This window comes from Diceros bicornis, chromosome 25 (genome assembly GCF_020826845.1).
Source record: "Diceros bicornis minor isolate mBicDic1 chromosome 25, mDicBic1.mat.cur, whole genome shotgun sequence".
NCBI lineage: Eukaryota > Metazoa > Chordata > Mammalia > Perissodactyla > Rhinocerotidae > Diceros > Diceros bicornis.
The window spans coordinates 47403117-47418394 of NC_080764.1; the positions used below are offsets into that span (position 1 = coordinate 47403117).

Consider the following 15278-nt stretch of genomic DNA (forward strand, 5'->3'; position numbering starts at 1 on the left):
TCTTTGTCAGTGTGCACTGCATTCTAGATAATCTCTTCAGCTCCACTTGTTAGTTCACCAGTTCTCTTTTCACTTAATCTACTGCCTCATCTATCCACTGAGTTTTAAATTTCAATTATTATACTACGTCTTTCATTTCTAGAAATTCGACTTGGTCGTTATTAAAATCTGTTCATTTTTGAAAAAATAGTTATTTGTTTTGTACTCAAATTTGCTATCTCCTCTTTAACTTCTTTACAGATATCAAAAATATTTTATATTCTATTTTCTGATATTACACATTTTTGAAATGTGTTTCCTTGTGCATGTTGTGATTTTTTTAAATTTTTTTGCAACAGTGACCTCTTCCATAGAACTTTATCTTTGGGAATTGTTGAAGCCTTATGTTGAATAAGAGTTTTCCTAGATAGGATCAGAATTTGCTTCTACCATGTGCTTAGAAGCTTCCACTCTGTGATCACTTTTAGGTATATTTTCAGCTTGAGTTTTTTCTGTGACTTTGGAGCACAGACCAGCATGAAGTACACGTTTTTAGTGGAGACTCTCCCGTCCCCCAGCCAGGACCACAGTGGAGACAGGTTGGAGGCCCCATCTGCAACCACCACAGTGGGATCCAGCTTTGTGCGGGTCAGGGAGAATGATGCCTCCTTTCAGACTTCTCCCACCTGAGCGGGCTCTAGCGTGGCCTCCTACACTCTCATGGTTCTCAGAATGGATCTCAAGTTCACTGGTGTTTGGCAGAAGGCTCCAGGGTGAAAGTCAGCTTGAGTGCATATTTATCGCCCCTACTTATAGTTTATTTTTAGTGTCTGATGATTTCCTGTTTCCTTGACAGAAAAAAGGTACATTCAAAAAGATTAAAATACTGTTTTCATCTTGGCATAAATGAGAGGATTGTTCACTGAACCTTGTCTACCATATTGCTAGAGATCGAATCTAATGTCCCATTTTTTAAATCCTTACAGAATTGTTCCTGATTTTCTAGGCTTGTGATGATATTACAATGAAATAAATAACTTAGAGCCTTCAGTATTTTCCAGTTGGCTATAGGAGCTGAAATTTCTATACAGTATTGGAGGTATAACGGCAAAGTAGGAATTACCAGCTACTAAATTTTACTTTATCATGGCATGAACCCAATTTTATACTAAATCCAGCAAGGTAGTTTTCCACCTCAAGACCACTTTTTTTTTTTTAAATCTCTAACTTTCTTTTCCTTTCCCATATTCAAAATGCAGTTCTAAATACACAGTAAATGTATATTTATAAGGTTTCTCTAAATCATGTTTAATTAAGTTAATAATTTACTTCTCATTTATGATTTTGGAAAATCATATTTTCACATGTAAGATTTACTTCTTAAGATGAATACTTATGCATACTGAATGGGCACAGGAAGCAGTACAGGAGAAAGCCATCTTGTAAGCCCCAGGAACAGAAGTATAGGAATACAAGTGAAGAGGTGTTCATACACTGTAAGTCCTGTTTCTCAGGCAGCTGTATGGATAATGATTATAGAATTTAAAAAAATGAGTCTCCAAATCACATCATTCATTTATACCCTTTCCTATGTCAACCCATATCAGTTTTATTGTAAATGTTTTCACTAGAAATGTGCAATAATTTGAATGGTAAAAGTTTAAAAAAATAATAAAAAGGACAGAAAAGGTATTAAATTATCTGTTGCCTTATCAACCAGTGTATATTTTGGAAACTGGTTTTCTCTATGTGTTTTAAATACAGTTTGATATTTTTTCTCATGCTAGTTTAGAAAATTAATTTCAGTGAAAACCTATCTAGTGCCTAAAGTATAACATATTATACTTGGCTTCCATCGTCCCAGTTGAGAATGGTAAAAATGTCTTTCAGAGCTCACAAATGAATCATAACCATAAAGAAGTGAGTCTGATTTTTGAGTAAATATAACTTTTAAATCAAATGTCTTACATTCTTCAACCTATTTACTTTGGGAGGCCATATATTTACTCCAATGACACTGTCATTCCTCAACACAATTTTGGAAATTGTCTTTAAATTTTCCTTTATAGACATTTTTCAAACCCCTTTTCCTTTTTCCTACTATGCTACACATCCTCCAATATACACAATACACACACATGTACATACACACTTCCTTTTTGTACAAAAAACAGCATTACTGAATCTGAACATCCATTTATTAATCAAATTGATATCAGATTAATGTTTGGCTGCCTCCAAAAACCAAATCCATTCCTAAAAGACAAATATATCCCACCCCTAACAATATTCAAAATAGTGCTGAGATAAATTCCCAAAGAAAGATCCCCCAAATGTTTTAAGTAATAGCAGCTCTACAGGAATAAGTTGGATTGCAAACCAGGATCCTTCCTTATAAAATGATGTGACCCATTTGCAAGTGTAGCTGTGTTGGCTTGAACTTTAGTTGCGTTACTTAACAGTAACAACAACCAACATTTATGTAGTGCTTTTCCGTTTACAAGTGATTTCTCAATCACTTTTCTCATTGGAGCCCTAACGTAATCCTGTGAGACTGCTCAGATGCAGAAGAGGAAAGGTTCTTGATCTCTGCTCTTTTCCTCTTCCTGCTAGCTGGAATGGCGGTGACCACAGTGCTCTTGGAAGCCCTCCATGTCGAAGATGGTTAAGCCCCTCAGCCTGGGCCCTGATGACTGGGTGGAGCAGAGACACGTACCATTGTGAATTTTTCACCCAGTAGTTTTTACGTGAGAGAGAAATAAATTTTTTGTCCTTTAAACCATATTATTTGAAATCTTTCACTATATGACAACTTCATCTTTTACCCTCTCTTTCTTAATTCATCCTTACCATTTACATACCATTTGTTATTACTCTATCCAGTAAACCATGTGGAGGACAGGCAAATGTCTGTCTTAGTCTTTGCAAATGAGTTGATTCAGTTGGTATTTCCTGCAGCCTTTTTTCACTACTATTCAATAGGTTACTTCCTTCTGTTGGTTCATTTCCATCTATGCCTTTGAGGTTCATAACTGTCTCCTTCTGTGTTTAAAGCAATTAAAAAAATACTTAAAACTGTATATTTGCTGTACATTTTTATAGTTATTGAGCCATCACAACACAAATAAAATTCCCATTCCTAGAATCAAAGCTAACACTTTAAAGGCAAAATACACATCTTTATTACTAGCTAATCGGCCCATGCTTGGAACAAGAACTATGTTAGGAGTATTTACCATTGAGTCACTATTGTAGCATTATAAATGCCTGAGTCACATACAATTTCATTATGTTTTGCAATGCTGGGTTTAAAAATTAGCATATTTAAGATATGATTCAAAGCAATAGTTGGTAAATATATCAAAGTGGTTCACAAAAAAATAACTATCTGTGATGAAAACCAATTCACATTCATTCATCTACTTGAATTTAAGTAATAAAAAGAGACAGGGAAGAAACCAGAACCATTCTAGGCTTGCGGCTGGGAACACAGAGCATTTCACAGGCTCTCCACTTCTCCAGCTTCATGTAGGGCCAGCTGCTGATGACTACTGGGAAAATTGGTAGTCACACCTACTGTATGGGCTTGGGGATTAAGAAAGGGAGAATCGTTAACTGAGTGAACAGAGAACGAAGAGGACATATTGCTATCCTATATTTGGAAGTATATAGTCCTTTCTTTAAGGAAATGGTTGAGATGTTCCACACTTGATCACAGATTTACCTGTGTTTCTTGATCCATAGAGGCTACATGATTCATCTCTGTGGATGGTGCTGAATCTTCACATTCAATTGTCTTATCTTCATCCTCCATGATTTACAATTAAGAGTAAGATGATAGAGGGAAGAGGAACAAGATCTATTTTGAAGGAGAAACAGTATAGATATAGAATAGCAATTTGGGATTTAAATGAATGAATTAAACAGCAATTTGAGCAATTTAAATGAACGAATTGTACTTATTTTTCCACTTGGAACTCTGAATGGCTAAGATATTTTAAATTAGACTATTCTTAACCTTCAATTGCTAATCTTTTCTTTGATTACAATATATTATCCAATTTCTTATCTACCTTTTTACCTCTCTTGAAAAAGCCCTTGTTGACCATCATATTTTCATGAGTTCTTTCCCATCCTGTTTTTTGTGTTATACTGCACGTATTCCAAGGAATATTACTGTTAAATTGTCCTCTGTAATGGGCCAACTTGATGAAGCAGGAAAGCTCCAGGTGATTTTCCAATGTTGAAATGAGGAAATGAGTCACCAAAGAGAAATCTGTGGATTCCATCATTTTCAGAGAAACCAGAGTCACTAATTCTTGCCCATCTCTTATTTCTAAATTAAAGTAAAAAAGAATACAACAACATTGATTGAGTAGTCACAATGTCTTAGACACTGTGATAAGTGCAATGGTAATCTCCTGCTAGTTATTGTGAGTAATTCAAAGATTACCAAAACACATCCTTTGTTCTCTATAGGCTTACAGTATGCCAAGAAAAATAAACTTATACCATGTAACTAACATATTTGTAGGGCAGACCTAGAGGCTAGCTCCATAAATGCCCATTTCAATCTCTTCTTCCCTGGCTGCCTATGCTATATAGGCTGAAAAGCCAAATATTCCAATTCCTAGCCACATGGCAGCTGAACATGGCCATGTGTCCCAGTTCTATGTAATGACATGTAAGTGGGAGTCCCTGGGGACGGCTTTCATTCTCAAACTATAACGGAAGGCCTTTCGAGAATCATACTGTTTACTCTTTGCTTCTAACACTTCCCTTTCTCCTTCCTAGAATGCAGATAAACTACTTGGGGGCCAGCAGCCCTCTCTCCACCAAGAGAATAAAAAGCCTGATACCAAGTAGAGTAGATAAGTAAGACAGGAGGAGTAGGCTCCTTGACGACATCCTTGAGTTCTTGCATCAGTCTTGGGCTGCCAAGCTTTGAGGCAATGGTTTAAACCACTATTAGTCAAGTTGTCTTTTTACTAGTAACCAAAGTTATTCCTAATGCAACATGTACGATGAATATTATAATAGAGGTACAAACTACAAACCTAGGTAGAACCAAAGAGAAAATTATATAACGGAAGGGAAAATCTAATTCAACACATATCTGAGTGCCTAATATGTGCCAGGCACTATGCTAGGCCATAAAGACCAGGATTAATTAGACAGGACTCCTGTCTCAAGGAATCATTTTCTGTTTAACAAAGTGTCAAGACGTTTGAATTTAAAATTTCAAAGAAAATTATATCCTTTCCACTGTCACCATCAACTACCAACATCAACACCACCACCACCACCATTTTTCTTCCTTAGAAAACACAGTGTTAGCCAGAAAGCCATCTCAAAGAACCTTCAGTTTGATTTTTATTATATATAATAAACACGTATACATAATGACATATTATATATATGTATATATGTATATATAATTTTTTGAATTAAAAAACTTACTCCAAAATTTAGACTCATAATGAGAAAGAACAGCATTTTGACAGGAAAGTGTTGGGCTCAGAGAACCCTTGTATTAAAGGCATAGAGGCATGAAAGCCAGTGCAGTGTGAGGGAAACTCTGCTGGAGCCTGGGGGAGGAGGCTGAGAGTAAAGGGAGAGGAGGCTCGAGATTTGGAGTATCACCTCCCAAACCACAGCAGTCGGCCTTGACCCTCCGCAGAGAATGAGCCCTAATATCACAATAAGTGATGAGGTCTGCTGGCTCTGGAGTTGGACAAACCTGGCTCTGAGGTTCAGCTCCATCATATACCAAATTGCTTAGCCTCTTTCTAACTAATTCCTTATCTACAAATTGGGGACAAGGGTGGTTCCAACCCTGCACATGATAAGATCCAATAGTGTTGGTTATCAGCCACTCATATTCCTTTTCTCTAATTATTGTGAATCTCTAACAATCCTTTTGCTTCTCCTATTAAGCTGAACAAGGTCTCCCCAATCTTGAAGAATTTATTACCTAAGCCCATAGATTTTCTGTGATCACATTTTTTACCTCTTTCTTTCAAGGCCAGCTTCTTGATTAGGTGGATGTAACACTCACCACTGTCATTTCTTCACCTTTCCCTTTAGTAGAATTACATAGAAACTCCTGGGCAGCGCCACTAGAATTACCTCCTTCATCAAATTCTCAAAATCAGCCACTTGTGTAAATTATGAAGAATATTTTTAAGCAGCCAACAAGTATAAATGATTATTTCTAGTAGACATAAACTATTGACTAAAACGAAGCCTTAGAGAATTTATTTTATTAATGTTATTCTTGTCCTTTTTAACATAAATGATCAAAACTTGGCATGCTACACAGTATGTGCTATTTGTGCAAATATACAGTTGTGTGTTTCAAAAAAATTTCCCTATTCTCCCATAAGCTCCACCATGAATGCCAAACTACTTATTTGAGAGCAGAGAGGTGTTACAAAGAGGAAAGGTAAAATAAAATATCAGTATTTTATTAAGTTCAGTAAAGCAACTTACAACTGGTCAGCTTTGTTCATTCTCTGCTGTTTTCATTCCTAAAAGAACACAAACTGTCTCACTTCAGAAACCACTTAAATTTAGAAAAATCCCCAAAACTTAACTTTAAGTAAAGCAGCCACATTCATTGCATTTACCATTCATAGTCATTGGGTCTTAAAATTACAGTAGTATATCATCTATTAAGAAGGCAGTTTCCCCCCGAGGAAAAATCTGTTCTATCATTGGGGTTTGTCAGCAGCCTACAATTATCAGTAGGATTAGCAAAGAGTCGGGCATGAACCAGATATTCAACAATCTCTCATTATAGAGCATATTCTGTAAATGTTTTAAATGAAGAAATGGTTTACTTTATACTTGTAGAGCAAGGGATGTCAGAGATAATCTAGTCTATGGGTAACAAACCCAGATACCTTCAGGGCCAAACTCAATGTGGGGTCTGTGGCACCTGGCGAGGGCAAGCCCAGCTGAGGGCATCAGATCACTGCAGGCCCCTGTGTCTCACCTCATGTCTTCATTCCCATCGAAAGAAACTGAAGAGATTAGGTTTAGGTGACTCAGAGGCTACAGAGCAAACATATTAATCAGAGTCAGTGCAGAAAACAGAAACCACTCCGGGCATTTAAAGCAGAAAGAGAATGGAATGAATTGTTGAAAGGGCTGGAAGTGCAGGGTCTAGGCTGGGCCTCCAGGACTGACTTCTAGAACACTAGGAACTGAACCACTGGGGAATGTACTATTTTTGCCTCAATTGGGAGACGCCACAGGGACTACAGAGTTCAAGAACAACCCTGAAGCTGTGACCCCGAGAAGCTGGGATCTGGAAGCTGCCTGGACAGAGAACACAGATGTTCCCCACCTCCCTCAACTGCCTCTGGACAGCCACAGAGCTGGTGATTCAACACGACAATGCTGAGTCAGGCTGTCCCTGCTGCTGTAAGGCCCTCCCAACACCCACAGTTCTGGAGACTGGACACTGGCGTCTCCTGGACCTTCCTTGTCAACAGAAATTTGCCAAAAACAGCAGGGAGACAGCCTCTGCCTCATCCCTGCCTTCAAAATCTCCAGCAAGTCATCTACTTGCCTGACCCTAATTTTACATCCAGATCTCTAGCTGGAAGGGAGTCTAGGAAATATTTCAGCTTTCCAGTTTTTTCTCCTGTACAAGAAGGCATACGAGAAGCAAGTAGGAATGGATGGGAGGGCCAAACTTCCATATCCAGCACAGCAACTTTTGGTGTAGGCCCCAGGACTCAGACCTACATCATCGACTTTTTCCCACTTATTCTACAATGCCTTCTATGGAAATCCTGAAGAAAAATAAAAATAAAGGCAAAATCTAGTCAATAGGGTTATGATTCTAAAGACCTTAATACACAGGGAAATATACTATGCGATTCAGTCACTTTGCTCACATCATTAGTATTCCATGAATCACACTACCTAATTTCTTGTTAGGCACATTCTGACCCATTGGAGTTTGAGTTACTGAATGGCAGAAACTGTACTTCATTCATATTTGTATCTCCTGCCCCCATGCCTGTGTGGCCCAGAGAAGACACACAGGTATTTGCTGAATTGAAATGTTTCATTCTTGACTTACAGAGAAACAGTAAAGCAGAACTTCAAGAGAGCACTTTGTGGCAGTACTAACCTCAGGTGGAGGCCCCATTAGAGAGACCGAGTGGGGAAAGGGGGTTTTAGTCTTTCAGTGAAAACAGGTTGACTTAGCTAAGTAAGGTACCTGCTCTGTCTCTATCCCCTGGTATTATCGATTTCTTGATGGGAGGCTAAAGAAAATGTGGCTTCTGGCTATTCATCTTTTAGGGCAACAAATCGCACCAGAGGCTAGGGTGAGATAATAAGGTGATGCCTGGTAAGCAGTCATGCCACGTCGCTTGACTATGGGGATTGTTCTGAGAAACGCATCCTCAGGCAATTTCATTGTTGTGCAAACATCAGAGGGTACTGAAGGGGAACACGATTTGTGACCCCAAAATGTGTTTTTTTAACATGAGGGTTATTTTAGGATGATTATTTTTAAGAAAAAAAGACTCAGAGGTTTTTCTTGTTACCTCACCCTTAACTGCCTAAAAGAATTCGGATTAAAGAAACCTGTCCCAGGAAGCAGGCTCTCACCTTAGCCTAACATGAACTAGGTGGTGGACAGGGAGGAACCTAGAAAAGTCTGTTTGTTGGGCTCCCCTCTGTGTTCCTCTGTTTCTGTGTGGCCAAACACTTGTTTTCCAAACATTTGCTCTTTTTCACCTACCTGTGAATTGCCTTCCTTCCCTTTCAAGTCCCTGACTTTCCCCACCCCCAACATCTTCTGTCTTTAGCTGAGGATGGTATTTAAGGCGAGCGCCGTGGCCATTTTGGTGAGTTAGTTTTCATGGGTTTCTCCCATGTATACCTTATTAAACCTTTCTTTTTCTCCTGTTAATCTGTCTCATGGCAATTTAATTTTAGACCAGCCAGAAGAACCTAGAAGGGTAGAAGAAATTCTTTTCCTCCCCTACAGTACTCACACAAACCTAGATGGTCTAGCCTACTACACACCTATGCTACACGGTACTAATCTTATGGGGCCTCCTCCTATATGCGGTCTGGCTTGACCTAAACGTCACCGTGCAGCGCAGAGGACTGAAAAAAAAGCCCCAGACTCAGCCTGGCCTTCAGCAGGTGGTCACATTCTCCAGTGAGCAGGGCCTGATGGGTCCAGAACCTCGGCCCACTGTAGCAACACCCTCGGGTTGCTTTAAGAACTAAAACAAGAAAAACCCACGCCAGCAACAACCAGCAACAGTAAACAGAGACACAACCCGAGCGCTGCGCCCTCCTCCGGGTCTCTGGCCGGCTAGGCCTACAGGGCCCCCGCCGGGTCTGGTTCCCCTTGTGCTCCCCGGGGGCTCACCTCGCGGCAGCGGCGCAGGCACCCGGCTCTGCCGGCGGGTCGGGGAACAGGCCTGCCGGGCGGCGGCGGCGCGCACACACCCGGCGCCCCGCCCTCTCCGCGCGCGGCGGCCGCCGGGGGAGGCCCGCGCGCCCTCCGCTGGGCTCGGGGCTGCGCGGTTCCGGGGGCGCGGCGGACCACGGGCCCGCGTCCCCGGCCTCAGCGCCGGGTTCTCGGCGGGCGGCGTGGCCGGCCCGGGTGCGGGACGAGCGCGTCCCCCGGGAGCTGCCCGGGAAGGGCGCCCGCGAGCGCGGCCCCGGCGCCGGGGCTGGGGCGGCGGAGCCGAGACCCGGGCGAGGGCGCGCGGGCGGCTCTGCGGGGCGGGCAGTGCAGGCCGGCAGCCCAGTGCTCGGGTGTCGTTCCCCAGACCGGCTTCCACACCACAGTCTGGAGCTTAACTCCACCTTTTAGTGGTGCTTGTTAGAGGTGTCTTCTCTGATGCGCTGGGAAGACAGGGCTCTCTCTTCAGGTGACCAGCGTAGGCGGGTCCCCCTCTTGTCGCTTCTTTACCAGGAGCCTTCTCGCTGTGTTTTAGATTTTAGCGTTCCCATCAGCAGGCTGACCCTCTTTCCTTTAAACCTCCTCCCATGTCTTGTGTTTTCCTTTCCCTAGATTTACCCCCTCCAACTAACTGTGTCTAGGCGCGCGCGCCCCTTTCGGGGTAATTTTCATTTCCTTCGTAAATAAAAATATTCTTACCTGTTTTTCACTCCTTTAAGCAAGTGCCACTTGTAATCACTGGTTTTCAGGCAAGAGAGACACTTTCAAGTAAATGTCTCCCCCAGAAAGAAACCGCTCATTGTCGTCTCTCAGGTCCTCCTTTGTGGAAAGAATGGGTAAACCCAACTTCCGTCCAATAACCTCCTTCAGTGCATCTACGATGCTTCTTTTCCTAAACGGAACTCTTCCTCTCCTAAAGCTGGAAAAGTTTCTAGTGACATCCAACTTCCTCTTACCACAGGAATGAAATATATTTTTCCTTTTCTTTCAGTCATATGCTCTTCAATGATCCATCAATTGGATTTAATTAACATGACTTTAGAAAACATTGAACTGTTTGGCTCGATATTACTTTACTTTTATTGTTGATAATGTTTTATAGTTTATAGTTAGCTCTGAGAGAACTAACTCTGAGGGGTCATTTGTTAATGTTGGAATCCATCGTGTTTATTTAGAATTCCTTTGTTCTAAGCTATACATATAGACGCCCATCTGCTCACAGCATAAAGTACCCCATAACATAAGCTTCAGTGTTCTGTTACTTCCCTTGATAAGTTACAGCATTTTGATTATGATACACCAAAAGAAACGCAAGTCATTTGGCCTAACTCCTTAATTTCACAAACTAGAAAACTAACATCCAAGATAAATTAGGTGACTTGGTCTAAGTCACAAACCAAGCTGTGATCCAGTAGAGGAACACCTGGTCCAGAACCCCAAGGCAAATCTTACAATCACTTTTCAGGAATGCTAGTCAAAATATCCTTTGCTGTCAATTTTAACTCATCTTCATCAACTGCATAATATTCTTCATATATAAAATGTTATCCTTTCATTGTCCATTTAAAAAATTTCCTTGTTAATATTAATTAAGGTTCTAAGAGAAAAGACTAACTGCTTTTGCAGTTAGATACTGCATTTATCTATGCATAAATTATTATCTATGCATAGATAGATACTCAGTATTTACTGAGTATCTATGCATCATACTATTTGGTCTTGAGGTAGCAACAAATAAAAAAACAAACAAAAACCTAAAACTAAAAGGACAAGAAAAAATTTCTTCCTAGTACTCTGTTATAGACTTATCATCCATGAATTTACTTGAACTTTTTCTTGAAAATTTTATTTTCTTTAGTTTTGTTTCCTGTTATATGATTAATTTATATTTATTTATCCAGAGACTATTTCTAAATTTTATGTCCTCTTGTCTGTTATCCTGGAATTTGGTGAAGAAATCTACACTTAATCTAAAAATTATCCCTCAAACTGACAATACTGCCAGTTAGCTAACTATGTTTGTTAGGTTCACATCAAATGTCATTGTTTATTTTAATAAAGATTTTTTAGTTAGACTAAGACAATAGTACTTAATTACAAGTGATGACATCCATTAAGTATAAACACCTGATGATTATTTTTCTTTTACATAACAGACCAACATGTAGTTCTGAATAGTCCTTTATAGTTCTTTTAATGTAAATTATTGAAGCCAAACTTCTTCCTACCTTTGGTGTTCATTTATAATGATGTAAAAATTTTAAATTATTATCCACATACTGACCAACGCAGACTTGAACAAAAATATCTGAATGTTAGGAAACAGAAATTAATACATTTTTCTTTTAAAAAAACTTCCTTTTTTCCTTCATACTAATTTTAATTTTATATGCTTACAAATTCAGGCTTATTTTAAAAACCATTCTTTTGCAGTGATGTTATTAACCTACAATGATTTCAAAAGAGATTAATATATTTAAAGAATCAAACTCTAGTGAACAATGACATCATTAAAAAGGGCTTGTTTTCACTAATATACCATTAATAGGAAAGAGATGCTGAGTGAGTTTTCTTCACACCCTGTGGACGGGAAGGGCCTGTCTTGCCCTCGAGGAGACCCTGCCTCACAGACTCCAGCCTCCATCGATGACGACAGGAGTCCCTGTCACATAGGCAGTCTGCGGCGACAGACACAAGGAGACGGAACGCTTAGCCAGGTTTCACACAGGTTGTGTTTCTTCAACTGTTCTACGACTGAGATAACAATTTACTCTTGTGGTAACAGGAAATTGCACTTAGCAAACAGAATTTAGGAAAATTGGAATTAAGTTACGAGTGATTTGAAACTGCTGAGTGTTCTTGTGACCTGGAGCTAACTGGCCTCTAGCTGGTGTTTGAGCACACATCACATTCTAAGCAGGGGCTGTTAGGTGTTTGGTCTCAGAATCAGAAAATTAAGCAGTTTGGTGATACATAGCCATTCTCCAAATTAGGATAAAGTGTAGGCTAAAATAGTACATTTTCATTTTGAAACTCAGAACTATTCTAAACTAGCTGAGTTTTATGCCACTAATAAACTTTTGAACATAATCAAGTGTGTCAGTCATTAAGTGGTGATGTCAATTAACAAACAAAAATTTTTTAAAAAGCGTATATCTAGTTAGTCAATATACATAGGTAATTCCAGGAGCTGAAGCATGCTAAATATGTTTTTAAAATTTATGTGAATAATAATAATCTATTAAACTATGAAAAAATATTCTATACTAGTTTCAGATATCTAAATCTCTATAAAACTAAAGGAGTTAAAAAACGTTACTGTTTTTTTTCCACAGAATTTTTCATTTTCCAAAGAATTAAAGCTGAAGAGATCCTTGTGGTAGAGGTTTAACAGTCTTTTAGCTTAAACATGGATAATATAGACTCAGATCTGTGTTCTTAGTTTTAAATTCATCTAAAGCCAGAGACAATGGAAGAGGCAGGAAGGAAAGACATCATAATAAGTACAGAAATTTTTAAAGTTCAATTTATGAAAACTGATCGTATAAAGCAGATAAATCAGTTTACCAACAAACAACCCCAATTCCCCCCAGTTGTTTTAAAAGGCAAGGTCTCTGTTTTACATATGGACTCCTCCGGCTCCTCTAAAAGGCCAAAGCTCCTTTTGTTGCACATTTCAAGCCAGAACATTTCCAAATATTTGGTAACCTAAGCTCTGGCTAAACAAGGACAATTCAGCTTATCAGCAGTACTGGCAAATCAAATGAGCTCTTCTAGAGATATGGATTCAGAGAAATCACAAAAGCCAGTGGACTTGCTCCATTAGTCATTTATCTAGCAATTTTGCCAGCTATTAACAGCTGTTGTTAATAGTTCTGACAAGTAGTAACTGCTCTGTCACTAAGACATTTCAACCCCTGTATCTGTCACATTCACCAGCCACCCGGTGTGCACCAGGCTCCTGTAGAGAGGAGGCGACTCATCAGTGACACAATACATTAGGTTCCCAGGGCATGTAATATTCCAAGACATAACACAGGGAGGTTCTTGTACTCTATTCCTTATAAATATAGTTTCTGCTTTTGCAGCTGTAGGCCACTTAAAAATATACAATAGCCATTAGGAAGAAACTGGTTACTAAACAGATGCAAAGTGGAAAGATACAGAATTAGGAATTTCCATATATGATGACAAACAGTAAGAATTCATAGGAAAAAAGAGCCAGTGGGATTCTTCTAAACAAGTCACCAGTAAAACTAAGAACACCAGATGCCAATTCTGTGTCTCCTGGACACAATTAAATCTGGTTAACTCTCTCTCCATTTCACCTGAAGCCCTCATGATTTTGGAGGTTCATTTGTTTGATTTACATTTAATTAAGGTTTCCCCAATTGTAATTTTTGAAGGCAACTGTCTCTCATAAAATTGAGCAATTTAATTTTTTTCAATCTCCCACTTTATTTGCTACAAGATTTAGTGAGCTGTAAAGTTGAATGAGGAAGAGTTGGTGGCTCAGATCACAGTGGCCTTTCTTTGAGAAAATTAAATCAGAACTTATCCCTGCCTTGTAAATGCAGCATCTTAATATATATATGCCATAACTCTCTAAAATGATATTATTTTGCTGAGTAAGTAGTGGCCAAATGTGATTGAGGATAATGACCTCCCTGGGAAGAACAGTGCTTACTTCATCAGAAGCCAGATACACGCAGAGCATGGCTATTTCTTCTGCGGTTGCAAATCTTCCCGTCTTCTGTCTCGTTAGGAAATCACTCAGTGCCTGTGACCAGAAACCATACCAGACATCAGTGATGCGAGCTGAGGTGTGAACTCACCTGCAACTCCTTCAGGAGGTCAAAGGCAAGAGGAATCTACAGAGGCACCACTGGCTTGCTGCCTTGATTACTCACGCATGACACATGATACATGAGAATATCATTACTATCATTAACTGTGGGCCAAGCAGGACTATGGTGACTCCCAAGCTGCTCAAATATTTGTTATACTAAAGCCTGCAGACACTGTGACAGATCAAAGTTAATATTAAAAATTAATATTAAAGAAGAGGGCTTTTTAATTTTTTTGAAAATGTGGTAAAATACACATAATATAAAATTTATCATCATAACCATTTTTAAGTGTACAGTTCAGTAGTGTTAAGTACATTCACATTGTTGTGCAACCAATCTCCAGAACTCTTTTCATCTTGCAAAACTGAAACTCTCTACCCACGAAACCCTAACTCCCCATTCCCCCTCTCCCAGCTCCTGGCACCCAGCCTTCTACTTTCTGTCTCTATGCATTTGTCTACCCTAAGTAAGGAAGAGGGCGTTTTTTTAACCAGAAGATTTAAACACATTTAAAATAGTAGGTATACCTCTTCGGGGTTTGGTCTGGCTTGTATTCTTTATTGCAGAGATGGGGTGTCAAGTGTTCCTAAATCAAAGGGGGACATTCAGCTTGGTTACTTACTTAGACTGAAAAAGAAATTGACAATTAAATTTTAAACTTCCTTTCCGTAGGATACAGTGATCAGAGAAATCCTCTCTTTGACTTGGAATGACAATTTCACCTCTACCTGCCTACCCTTTTATTTAATAGGCTTATAACTTCTTTAGTAACATTTCTGTGCTTTTTAAAAGCACAGACTGTAATTCTCTGTGACATGAGGCAGGGACTTGCAGTGAATCCCCAGCATTGTAGTCATATCACATTGACGTGATGCTTTATGGACTGTACGCACTCTCACAGGTACTATCTCAGTGATCTTCACAACAGCCCTGCGGGGTAGAGAAAACCATCCAAGTTCTTCACCAGTACAAGGATCCACATTGTCATCATGATCTCAAAACCA

At 39.5% G+C, this 15278-nt stretch overlaps 1 protein-coding gene across 7 annotated transcripts in view; it reads right to left on the reverse strand.

Moving 5' to 3' along the window:
* LOC131421878 (sodium/hydrogen exchanger 9B2) overlaps positions 1-15278 on the reverse strand; it is an 83508-nt gene that overhangs the window by 33078 nt on the left and 35152 nt on the right. The window contains exons 8-14 of one of the 7 annotated variants that reach the window (XM_058568778.1): positions 14802-14860; positions 14112-14204; positions 11964-12102; positions 10124-10343; positions 4053-4315; positions 3704-3838; positions 2841-3018 (exon numbers count right to left, since the gene is read on the reverse strand). In XM_058568778.1, the coding sequence (XP_058424761.1) occupies positions 2841-3018; positions 3704-3793 (268 nt within the window). In that variant the 5' untranslated portion in view covers positions 3794-3838; positions 4053-4315; positions 10124-10343; ... (1 more) ...; positions 14112-14204; positions 14802-14860. Of the gene's footprint in view, positions 1-1382; positions 1498-2840; positions 3019-3703; positions 3839-4052; positions 4316-10123; positions 10344-11963; positions 12103-14111; positions 14205-14801; positions 14861-15278 lie in introns of those variants that run through there. The other 6 variants (XM_058568779.1, XM_058568781.1, XM_058568783.1 and 3 more) reach the window with 6 other exon arrangements.